Raw genomic sequence first — 12542 nt, 5'->3', positions numbered from 1 at the left:
GAACATTCTTGCTAGAGAAAATGAGATTTAATTTATGTTTTGGGCACAGTAAAATCCCATCCTACACTTTTGATTTCGAGGACAACAATTATGAGCAGCTTGGGAAAGTTGCTTCTCAAATGGGATCCCAACACACAAATAATTGATAATTGATCGGAGCCTCCCAAAACAAGGAACGGGCCACATCTCCCTGACCAAAGAGAACCTGTCTGGCCTTCTCTTCTAAGATGGAAAAAATCAGCACATGAAGTTGAATCTGGATTACTTGACAGAAGAGAGTTATTTGCACTCAGGACTGAACTGTTGGGTCCTTTGTGCTCTCTGAGCTTGGATGAACTTGGATTCTGGCAAACAGAGAGCCTCTTCCTTGTGCGGCTTCGCAGGATTCCTTCCTAATGGCTTTTTACCTTTTCTATCATGAAACACCTTAGGAGAAGTTCGTGGATCTTTGACTGTTTGGTCAACTGGGGAGTTGGGGAGAACCCCGTACGGAAATCAAAACGCAGCATTTTTTTTAAACCAAAGGTGCTTATTTCAGGAGGTAACTGGACTTTCTTGTTTTTTGTTTTAAAGATGTTTCACTTCTCAGCTCTGACTTCTTGGATGAGAAGTGAAACGTCTTCAAAAGAAAAAACAAGAAAGTCCAGTTACCTCCTGAAAAAAAAGCATCTTTGAGACAGCCATGACCTGGATGACGGAGAATCTCTACAGACTTTTAGCTATACAATTTGGGATGAAGACCCTTGGAATAGAGTGGGAGGAGGAATGGATTTCCAGAAGAAAAATTGCAGACAGCAAGAACCATTTGCACCACTCAGGTGATCCTGAGTACACAGACAAACCTCCAAGTGGCCTCAATGACTCCCTAAAAGGATGCAGATGTCCAGCTTTCTGCAAGGAGCGTAAATCCTTCCCTTCCCCACCATCCAGTCAGAGCTGAAGAAGCTCCTTGGAAGAGGAGCGAAATGTCTTCAAAAGGAAAAACAAGACAGTCCAGTTGCCTCCTGAAAAAAGCACCTTGGGGACAACCGTGACCTGGAGGGCTGAGAATCTCTGCAGACATCCAATTCGTACCTTACAAACAATCTCGAGGCCGCAAGAATTGTCTCCGTGGCTCTGCACGCCAATCTTTTCCACTCTGCTTATTACTCCAAGGGGAACGTCAAGGACAAAATGTGGATCCTGAAATTTGAATGAAAAAACAAACAAACATTTGCTTGTTTTTTTTTAAATACACCCATGAGTAAATATTTATCACCTGGGACAAGATAAAATAATTGTTGTAGGATACATTAGCTCACCGTGGGCCTTTGTGCTTAGTTTATACCTACATAAATTTCTGGTTGCAAAAAGTGGGAGGGCAACGGAGTTTCTCAAACATGGCAACTTAATGTGGCAGCTGACGTTAAGGCATCTTGAAATAGCCAAGTTGTAGCCATACTGCTCTAGAAAAAAGCCATCATAGTTCTAGGCTGCATCAACAGAGGGAGAGAATCAAGATCACGTGAAGGGTTAATACCACTTGATAAAGCCCTGGGAAGGCCACACTTGGAATACGGCATCCAGTTTTGGTTGCCACGATGTAGAAAAGATGTTGAGACTCTGGAGGCTAAAACATATGAAGAACGGTTGCAGGAACTGGGTATGTCTAGTTTGACGAAAATAAGGACCAGGGGAGACATGAGAGCAGTCTTCCAATATCTCAGGGGCGGCCACTAAGAAGAGGGAGTCAAGCTATTCTCCAAAGCCCCTGAGGGCAGGACAAGAAGCAATGGGTGGAAATTAATCAAGGAGAGAAGCAACTTAGAAATTTCCTGGCAGTTAGAACAATTAACCATTGGAACAACTTGCCTCCAGAAGCTGGGAATGCTCCAACACTGGAAGTTTTAAAGATGTTGGATAGCCATTTGTCTGAAGTGGTGTAGGGTTTCCTGCCTAAGCAGGGGGTTGGACTAGAAGACCTCCAAGGTCCTTTCCAACAGTTCTGTTCTCTTCTTCTCTATTCTTATTTCCATTTCATTCCATTCCCTTCCATATATTCTATTCTATTCTATTCTACTTAGTCTATTCTAGAAAGAAAATGCATGATGTGCAATACAGAACAAAGACTCACCCTCTCAACATTCTTGAAATACATTTTGTAATCGGTCACTGTCAACGTGCCACTGATGGCTCCGATGAATGGGCAGATATAGACCACATCTTTAGCTGAGGAAAAAGGTGACATTTTATTAGTGCTTACATCCTTTTATTGAAAACTCTTTCGTGCAAGATATAATCTCTGCTTTCAAATCCCGATTTGAATACAGCCTGACGGGTGGAATAAAGTCCCTTTGCATAGCAAGGTATAATAAAGGATTTTTTTTTAAAAAAAACAATCTTTCTCGGCCCTTCATTTTACAGCTTTGTATTTTTGCAATAGAAAAGTAAAATAAAGACCAAGCTATGTCAATTTTAGGAAATGCTAAAGGCACAGGGATTCCCATGTCAAAAATTAAATGTTTTAAGCACAGATGATGTCTTAAATTTTAATTTTATACAAAATATATACACATACACCTTCCCAGTCAGTATATAATCCATACAAAGTGAGAAGGATCAACTTCTTTGATGGAATGAAAGTACCTGGTACAATCCTTAAATAGTTTTTTAACTTTCCTCCCACACAAGTTGCTTAGACTACAGAGTTAGTAGCTAAACATCCTTCCCAATAGCTTTATCACCTGTTCTCAAACCCCCCACAAAGATGATGATATTAAGAACAAGTCTTCCGGATGTTACTACAGAGCAAGCACAGTATAATAGCAAGTATTGTGCTCTTACGCTTTCATTATTGAGCAAGAAATCTCCAGGGAGGGAAAACTTTAATACATATGGACTTCAACCCCCAGAATTCCCTAGCCAGCCAGTTTAGGAAAATAGAAAATGCATTACAACTAGTTCACTTTTATCCCAAAGGTGCTTTTCCAAAAAAACAACTGGACTTTCTTAGGTTTTTCTTTCGGAAACGTTTCATTTCTCACGCAAGTAGCTTCTTCAGTTGAGCTTCTCACATGACAACCAAGAAAATCCAGCTGCCTTTGGAAAAGCACCCTTGGGATAACCATGACCGAGAGCCAAGGTGGCGCAGTGGTTAGAGTGCAGTACTGCAGGCCACTTCAGCTGACTGCTATCTGCAGTTCGGCGGTTCAAATCTCACCGGTTCAGGGTTGACTCAGCCTTCCGTCCTTCCGAGGTGGGTGAAATGAGGACCCGGATTGTTGTTGGGGGCAATATGCTGACTCTGTAAACCGCTTAGAGAGGGCTGGAAGCCCTATGAAGCGGTATATAAGTCTAACTGCTATTGCTATTGCTACTTCAGCTGACTGCTAGTTCAGCAGTTCAGTGGTTCAAATCTCACCGGCTCAAGGTTGACTCAGCCTTCCATGCTTCCGAGGTGGGTGAAATGAGGACCCGGATTGTTGTTGGGGGCAATATGCTGACTCTGTAAACCGCTTAGAGAGGGCTGAAAGCTGCTAACTGCTAACTGCTAACTGCTATGACCTGGATGATTGAGAATCCTCACTTGCCTTATCTTTGATTTTTCAATGGTGTCATGCCACAGCAAGCCATCTTTTCTTTTTAGGTTTCAGGCCTGCCACACTTTCTACTGTCCATTTTCTATTGTGGGAAAATAGGAGGGGGGATTATATGGAGTTGGGTAGTATGTAGCCATAACAACATTCTTTCTAGAAAGCCAAGGTCATCATCCTTTGTCTTTGCACCTGGGCGGAACTGGATGGGTGGAAGCTGCCAGCATGGTAGTGGGAGATTGGGCCATGGGATGGACTTGTGGGTGTGGGGGGGAAGATCTTGAACTTTCAGCTGGGTGGGGAAAACCGGGAAGCCTTCAGATTCAGCTTTTCCCAGATGTGCCAACATGGCTCTCTTCATCAATTGGAACTTTGAGGAATCCTTTGCCTTGGACTCTGATTTAATTTTGGATGCTATTTGGAACCTGACAAATGGACTTTGAAAGAGGAAAAGAGATGTGGAACCACACGCAGTTCAGATCACCAACATTTCATTTCCAAATATTGGAAGACCAACCCCCCCCTCCCCCCCCAGCCCTACAACAAAGCACTGGGATGAAACTGCTGAGCAGTTAAGTATCTGTGGGATTAGACTCAGACATCCATCTCGCGCAGCTTGCTTAATGCTATGTTAATTCGTAATTAAAATTCTTTTCAGAGGGAGTCGCCTTTTGTGCTCAGCGAGCCCCCCCTCCCCCCCGCTTTGGGTTGGAGGGATTAAGGCTGCAAAGATGAAAATCTCGCGGCCGCGTTTGAGGAAGATATCGAACGACAAGGGAGACGCTTGGCTGCGACCTCTTAGCCACAAGGAGAAAGTCTACGGCCGGGAGTCTCCCTTGGAGGGGTCTCACTTACCGATCGCTTTGATGGACTCTCCGGGAAAGAGAGGGGCTTCCTCCATCTGGGCCAGCTTGTTCCCATCCCTCAGGGCCTGGCAGAGATCCAAAAGGGGGAAATTCAATTTCAGGTCTCACTTTCTACAAGCTTTCAAAGCGGAAAAAAACCCCACTGCAAGTTGCTTTGGCTAGAAAGTTACAGAAGCTGCACAATTTACAGTTTTGTACTCGGGGGGGGGGGGGGGGAGCAGACACTTGTTCGCAGACAAGGAGCCAGGAGATCACAGGATCCCGCCACTCGGATACCAGTTCCATCGCCCGCTACTCTGCTTCTGTGAAGGATCAGGCATTGCCGATCCAGCTCACACGGGGGGGGTCCGCGGAGTGGGACAGGAAATCTGAGGAACCGGGGGGGGGGGGGAGGCTGAGGTTACGGACGTGGTTCGTCCCCCTGTGAAGATGAGGGTCCCTGGAGGTGAAGGTTTAAGAAGAAGGGAATGGATTCCCAAGCAGGAGGGGAGGGGGAGACGGTGACCCAGTGGCCGATCCCGGACCTCTCCAGCTTGATCAAGGCAGAGTAAATCTGTCCAGGTTCTACGGAGCATCCGTGAAGCTGGATGGCTTTGATCTTGACGACAGGCAGATAAAGCAATGAGGGTTAAGCGGCGAAAGACTTACGCAAAAGTCGGACTGATTATCCCAGGAGCCTGTCCAAAGGGGGGGGGGGGAACCCTACGGATCTAAAAGGCTCCAGTGAGGCTTAGGGCAGGGAATCTTTTCAGCACCAAGTGCCGAAACTGAAACGCACATGTGCGCCCGGAACCCTCAGATCAGCTGGCTGGTGCGCATGCACGCTCCGGCCACTGGGCTTTGGCCTTTGGGCAGGCGAATCCAGCGCTCCGGTGCACACAAAGACCAGCCAGAGCGCCAGAAACTGGAAGAGCATGTGGTGATGGCACGCGTGTCGTCTGAGGGGGCTCTGCGTGTCCCCTCATCAGGGGCTCAGGGAAAGGGAGGCGGTGTTGTAAGCCAAGCTTTGTAAGTTTCCTCCCCTGCTGGAAGTCTTAGGGATCGCCCAGGGACTGGAAGGCTGCTCCTCTTTCAGCCCTGCTGGCCTTAATCGCGGCTCGAAGAGGCCAGGATACCTACTTAGCGGCATCAGGCGGCTTGGACAATGGAGGGAAGGACGTTTTGGTGTCCCTGAGGGGAGAATTCAAGCCCCCGTGGCCGGCAACCCTCGACCTACGATGGTCATTGAGAACCTTGAATTTTCCGCTGCTAAGTGAGACAGTGGGGGCCAAGGGAGGTCTGCCCCCCTTCTACCACCTTCCTCATCCCGATCGTTAAGCGACTCTGACGCAAAAAAGGGGGTCACGTGACCCCAGGCGACCGTCAGAACGGAGTCGGTTGCCGAGCGGCTGAATTTTGATCATGTGACCACGGGGATTCTGCAGTGGTCATTAAGTGTGAAAAATGGTCACAAGTCCATTCTTTTTCAGAGCCGTTGTTAACTTCGGCCGCTAAATGAATAGTTGTAACTCGAGGAGTACCCCCGACTGGAAGGCGCAGATCCTCTGGGGAAGCAGGCTAACCTTTGGGGCATTTGAAGAAGACCCTCCCCAGGATCCTTGGCAGGGATTCACTTGCCAGCTCCCTGACGGGGAAGCCGCAGCACCCGTGACAGAGGGAGCACCCAGGGCCCTCTCTCTGGGCAGCCACACCCTTGGCAGCTGCACTTCCGGGTTCCGTTGCACGCATGTGCGCCAGCCAGTTGGTCCAGTGTGCATGCGCACGCGGTCAGCCGCTCTCTTTCGGGTTCCAGCATGTGCCTACACGCCAGCCAGCAGGTCTTCACACATGCACACAACAGAGCCCAGAAGTGCGGCTAGCAATGATGCGCATGCGCACACAGCCGGGGACTCCGTCATGCGCAAAGACCAGCTGGCTGGGGCGCATGTGTGTGGCAGAGCCCAGAAGAGAGTGGCTGGCTGCGGGCTCACCAGACCATCAACAAACCCCATCACCCATCTCACTTCTGGGTTTTGGTGCTCTGTCATGTGCTAACACACGTACAGACACACACACACATGCTCCTCTTTCGGCACTGTGCCCAAAACGGTTACCCCCACCCCCCCGTGGTAGGTTCTTCAAAAAACCCCAAAGCCCCCCCGCCCCCCCCCCCCCCCCCGCAGTTGCCCCATGGAAAAACAGCAGCTCTTGAAGTTAGGGAATGAAATAGGAGTATAAATATATGAACCTGATCGACTCCTGGATCAGAAGGATAGCCATTCCCTCCATCCTGAATCTCCTGATTTGCAAGGTGGCAGCGAGTGGCAAGCAGAAGGAAGAGGAATGGGGGAAAAACATGCACAGAACAAGGTGAAAGGACAGAATTCTCTTGTTTTTCATTTTATTTTTTTTGCAAAAAAGAGACAGTAGGTACTTCCAACCTCAACATCAGCTTTTTTTCCTACCTTTCCCCAATCGAACACATTAAAAGTCTCCAGGTTGCACCTACGAAACCAGCCGCTTTGGTTAAAACGGGAAAAATGCCACAAAACGAAAGGAAGGAACAGGAGCGCATGCATTTCTATCCTTCGAAGAGAAAAGCCTTAATCTCCCACAACACCAAGTACGCCCGGGTCCTTTTCGACACGAGAAATCTTTTAGCCTCTCAAAATATGAAAAAGGCAAAATGCAGAGGATAAAAGCAGCCAGCATGCTTTAAAAAAAAACACAACAGAAGGAAACTGATCGGCAGCACATCTTGGTAGCAGAAACATTCCATGCAACAATCGGAAGACCAAACAACGGCGTTTCCCTTCCCTCGCTGCTTCCATGAAAAGGATCGTTTTTGATAAGAGTGCAACGAAAGTGTCTGGAATCTGCTCATTAGCCCAAAGGGAGATTTAGGTGAGAGTCATGGGAAATGTGCCATGCCAGGGTTTGACGGCACCCGGCTCCGATCGCCTGATTAAAATGTCCCTTTCAAATGGTTGGGCAGGTAGACAGGATCTGCTCCGAGAGTTGGGCAAGGCATAGAATGATGCTACGTTGGTCTTCCTCACATACCTCTGAGAACGTCCGGGTCAACTGATATCCCCAATCTTGGCAACTTTTAAGCCTTGTGGATTTCAACTGCCAGCATTCCCCAGCCTCCGTGGGAATTCTGGGAAGTGAAGTCCACAAGTCTTCATCGTGCTAAGGTCTCAGAGCCAATATGGTGCAGAGAGCTTTGAAAGGATTCCCATAGAGCAGGGGTCTCCAAACATTTGGAGTTTGGACAGAACAGGAATTCTGGGAGTTGAAATCCACAAGACCTAAAGTTGCCAAATTTGGAGAGGCCTGCTCTACAGTTGCAGAAAGGGTGGTCTTTTTGAGCACACCTTTCTCTCTCCATCTCCTTATTCTGCCTACCTTTGACTGCCCACCTACCTCCCCACGTTTCGTTCTGGAGCTGAAGGACTGGTTACATTCCCTAGCTCTTCTCATCTCGGTCCCTTTCATTCGGAAAGCAGGGTTCAATTGACCTTCAAACCATCAGCAGCCAACCTTCAGAAGATTACGGTAGATTGCACTTTATAGAATACTATTTCAAGGAGCAGAACTGAGCTTTTGCGCCTTAAGTCTCGTCTGTCACAGATGAAGGGTACAGAATATAGTAGAAGATCTGGCGCACACAAAAATAAGAAGCAGCTGGAAAGGTTTGGCTGAACGCTGAGCAATCAGATAGGGAGACAAGGAGGAAAATGCAATATTTAACTGAAAATAAAATCCTCGCCTTTCACAAATAAAAAAAACTTAAAGCCACGTTTTCCTGGCAGTGGTTTTTCATCTTGATATTTTATTTTAAGGTTCGCTATAGGCATCATACTTATTATATGGTTAAAGGTCTCATTATAAAGCAGGGAAGGAGACAGAAAACTGTCCAAGTTGGTTTTATTTATGCATTTCTTGCTTGTCTATTTGATCATTTGAAAGAGGAAAACAGAGCACTTTGGGGGAAAGGATAGCAGAGCAAAAAGAAAAATAAAATCATCCCCGAATGAATCTCTATGGAGATTCTCCATCATGCAGGCCACGGTTGTCCCCATAAGGGGCTTTTTCAAAAGGAAACTGGACCTTTTCTTTTGTTTTGCCTTGAAAATGTTTCGCTTCCCATCCAAGAAGCTTCCTCGGAACCAAAGAAGCTTCTTGGATGAGTAGCGAAACGTTGGGGGTTGGACTAGATCAGTGTTTCCCAACCTTGGCGACTTGAAGTCCACAGGACTTAAAGTCGCCAAGGTTGGGAAACACTGGACTAGATGACCCACAAGGCCCCTTCCAACTCTGTTAATCTGTAGCCTTTTGCCAAGGACCCTGGGGACACCGAAGGACTCTGTTTTAACCATTGGGGAGCCATGCCACTGGCTACTGCAGAGCCCTGAGTGAGACTCCCTCTCCGAAGAATTTGACAATCAAGCGTGTGTAAACCGGAGGCATGGATTGGCCTCTTGTTGACACCCAGACTAAATTAAGGCTTTCCTTAGACTTTCCTCCCAACCACTCGAACACGCTGCCTGCGTTACGGCTGCAAAAATTACCTTCTGCCGTCTGCAGCATGTTAAGCTGGGACCCATTTTGCCAGAATTAATAGGATAAAACCTGTCATCCCCCTGCTTTTCCAAGGAAAGTTAAAATATACTCCTAATCTGGTTTCTATTGCTGACGAAAGCACCGGCATGTACATGCTACGGTTCTATGGCAAACGAGCTGTGATGCTGCATAGCGAGATGGCCCAGCATCTTGAAAACAACCACGTATGAAGTCAAGAGGAACAAACACCAAAGGCACATCAAGTTCTGAACACAACAGGAAAAACAAAACAAAACCACACAACAGGTAAGAATCTAACTTTGCAGATAGCTTGCACATATATTCTTACCCTTATGGTGGGCTTCCTGTACACCTGTTAGTTAAAATACAGATATTATCCAACGGGTTATAGACTGAAGTCCTGATTTCAGACAAAACCATTTCCATTTGTGGAATATCTCCCATTAATTTCTTGAAGGTGTTGACAAAATGTATGTATGTATGTATGTATGTATGTATGTATGTATGTATGTATGTATGTTGTATTTGTGCTGATAAATAAATAAAGGGACAAATGCAACAAAATGTAACAAAAAGGCAACAGTAAAAATATTGGGTTTCTGCCTGGATGGTCTCTTGTGACGAGCCGAAGGACAGAGAATGGAAGCAATTAGCTTCCTCCCATATTTGGGCATACCGGGGGTTGTAAAATCTAATATATATATATATATATATATATATATATATATAGATAGATAGATATATAGATAGATAGATAGATAGATAGATAGATAGATAGATAGATAGATAGATAGATAGATGATAGATAGATTAGATAGATAGATTAGATAGATTAGATAGATATAGATATATAGATGATATAGATATAGATATATAGATATAGATGATATAGATATAGATATAGGTATAGATGATATAGATATATAGATATAGATATAGATATAGATGATATAGATATATAGATATAGATGATATATAGATATAGATATAGAGATAGAGATAGAGATCACGTGACCTTGGGATACGGCAACAGTCGTAAGTACAAGCCAGTTGCCCAGCACCTCAATTTTGATCACGTGGCCGTGGAGGATGCTACAAGGATTGTAAATGCGAAAATCTTTTTTTTAAGTAACTTTTCCACGGCTGTTGTAACTTTGAATGGACACTAAATGAAACCGTTGCAAGTCTAGCTGACGTGCATGACAGTTTGATTGCTTATTTAGAATCCTATGACTACCACTAAGTGTTGTATCTAAAGCAGTGTTTCTCAACCTTGGCCACTTGAAGATGTCCGGACTTCATTCGCTGGCTGGGGAATTCTGGGAGTTGAAGTCCGGACATCTTCAAGTGGCCAAGGTTGAGAAACACTGATCTAATGCTTTATGGGGAACATATTTTTACAATGGCTATGATTAATGATCTATCACTACTGTTGCATGTACAATCAGAGTTTATGGAAATCAACAAAGAATTCTAATTTCTATTTTAGTTTGAAGACTCTCCAGTCCCACTGATGAGGTGCATCACATAAATTAAGATCAAAAACTTACCCGATATTCCCGGGATACGTTGTCCGAGAGGACAGATCCAGAAATCTGGCTAGAAATCGTAGCAGCGATGAGTTGCTTGCACCACTCAACATGGGATCCTGTAGGGCTGCAAGAGGACACGAAACATGTGAGTTGGCTTCTTAAAAACTCCTTTGTATCTATACAGGTGGTCCTCGACTTACAACGGTTGGTTTAGTGAGCGAAGTTACAAGGGCACCGGAAAAAAAGTGACATTTGTCACATTTACCACCGTCGCAGCATAGTCCTCCTGGTCACGGGATTAAAATTTGGACACCTGACTCGTATTTATGACGGTTGCCGTGTCCCCGGGGGCGTGGGGGGGCATGTGATCCCCTTTTGTCAATGGGGAAGCCAGACTCACTTAACGGTGGTGTTACTAAATTTATCAACTGCAGTGATTCGCTTAGCAACCGTGGGGTGGAAAGGTGGTAAAATGAGGCAACACCCACTGCCTCGTTTAGCAGCAGCAATTTTGGCCTCAACTGTGGTCGTAAACCGAGGACCACCTGTACTTGTTTTGTGAGCTGCGAAAAGGGCAGCAGCGTTGCAAAGTGAGGATTATTAAAAGTTGATGCAAAAAAAAAAAAATAGCATTTCTCCCTCCACCCACCCCAAACTGTCCATCCTGCCCACCCTCAGAGAATGGACTACAAACCCCATCACCCACCCCCCAAAAGGAGCTCCTCCTGTCACCCAATTGGACTGCACCCCCCCTCCTCTTTCCTCAAGGCAACAGCAACTCCAGGCTGCCAGGGAGGGGAGAGATGGGGACCACAAAGCCCATGTTGCCCCCAATTCCACCCACCCACCCATTCTTCTAGACTACAGCTGGGGGGGGGAGAAAGGAAGGGACCACAAAGCCCATGTTGCCCAATTCCAGCGTTCTCCCCCCACCCTCCCCCGGCAAACCCTTTTCGTCAACCCCGGGCAGGACGACAAAGCCCATGTTCCCCCGCCGGCCCGCCCGTCCAAGCCAGAGGAGGGCAACTCCTCCGCGCACCATGGGCTTTGGAGTGGCGGCGGCGGAGGGCGCGCAGGCCCGGCTCTTCCCTCCCTCCCGTCCTTCCTTCCTTCCTTGCCGGCCTGCCTCACCTGTCTGCGGGCTGCTCCGTGCCGGGCGAGGCCGGGGCCGTGGGTGCCGCGGCGGCCAAGCGGGAGGGCCTCCGGGCAGGGCCTCCTCCGGGCTCCGGTGGGCCTCCTTGCCCGCCGCCCAGCGCCGCCGCCGCCCTGCCGCCTTCCATGTTGGACGCTTCCGCGCCGCGCAGGAGGGGCCGCTTCAGCCGCCCCGACGGGGAGGGAGGCCGGGGAGGGGCGCGCAGAGCCCGGGGACGGAGAAGGGCGGCCGGGCTGAGGGAGCGCTGGGCCTGCGGAGCGGCGGCCGAGGAAGGGACGGGGGCGGTGGGCGTGCGGAGCCTAAAGGAGGGGCGAGTGGGTGGTTGTGCAAAATGTGGGAATGTGCCAAAGGACACGTGTCGAGGTTGGCGTGTATAACGCTTATATTCCCATTCTTGCAGTGTTTCTCAACCTTGGCCACTTGAAGATGTCTGGACTCCAACTCCCAGAATTCCCCAGCCATCTTTTCTAGCTGCTGACATTTGAGTCTGGTGGAGGAATTCTGGGAGTTGGAGTCCACGCTTGTTCTAGTTCAGTGTTTCTCAACCTTGGCCACTTGAAGATGTCCGGACTTCAACTCCCAGAATTCCCCAGCCAGCGAATGCTGGCTGGGGAATTCTGGGAGTTGAAGTCCGGACATCTTCAAGTGGCCAAGGTTGAGAAACACTGTACTATGCAGAAGTCTCTCTCTCATGAAGGACTCCATATCCCATGTGCCTTCCTCTCTTTGGGTCATCATCCCCATGCTTCCACGGTAGCTGTGGCCAGGCCAATGATGGGATATACTGGATCCCTTTGCAGCTTTGCATTTCAAATGTGGCCGGCTTCCAAAATCCGGTGGATTTCAAACTCCC

General features: G+C 47.6%; 1 protein-coding gene across 2 annotated transcripts in view; it reads right to left on the bottom strand.

Moving 5' to 3' along the window:
- MTMR1 (myotubularin related protein 1) overlaps positions 1-11978 on the bottom strand; it is a 35490-nt gene extending 23512 nt beyond the window's left edge. Inside the window, exons 1-6 of one of the 2 annotated variants that reach the window (XM_032227556.1) lie at positions 11668-11978; positions 10555-10660; positions 9333-9356; positions 4428-4503; positions 2114-2208; positions 1075-1182 (exon numbers count right to left, since the gene is read on the bottom strand). In XM_032227556.1, the coding sequence (XP_032083447.1) occupies positions 1075-1182; positions 2114-2208; positions 4428-4503; positions 9333-9356; positions 10555-10660; positions 11668-11816 (558 nt within the window). In that variant the 5' untranslated portion in view covers positions 11817-11978. The remainder of the gene's footprint in view (positions 1-1074; positions 1183-2113; positions 2209-4427; positions 4504-9332; positions 9357-10554; positions 10661-11667) is intronic. The other variant, XM_032227557.1, reaches the window with a different exon arrangement.
- Positions 11979-12542: the final 564 nt, after the last annotated feature.

The sequence above is a fragment of the Thamnophis elegans genome, chromosome 12 (genome assembly GCF_009769535.1).
Source record: "Thamnophis elegans isolate rThaEle1 chromosome 12, rThaEle1.pri, whole genome shotgun sequence".
Taxonomy (NCBI): Eukaryota; Metazoa; Chordata; class Lepidosauria; order Squamata; family Colubridae; genus Thamnophis; species Thamnophis elegans.
Note: the sequence above shows the minus strand (reverse complement) of the source record. Positions and strands in the feature narration are given on the sequence as shown.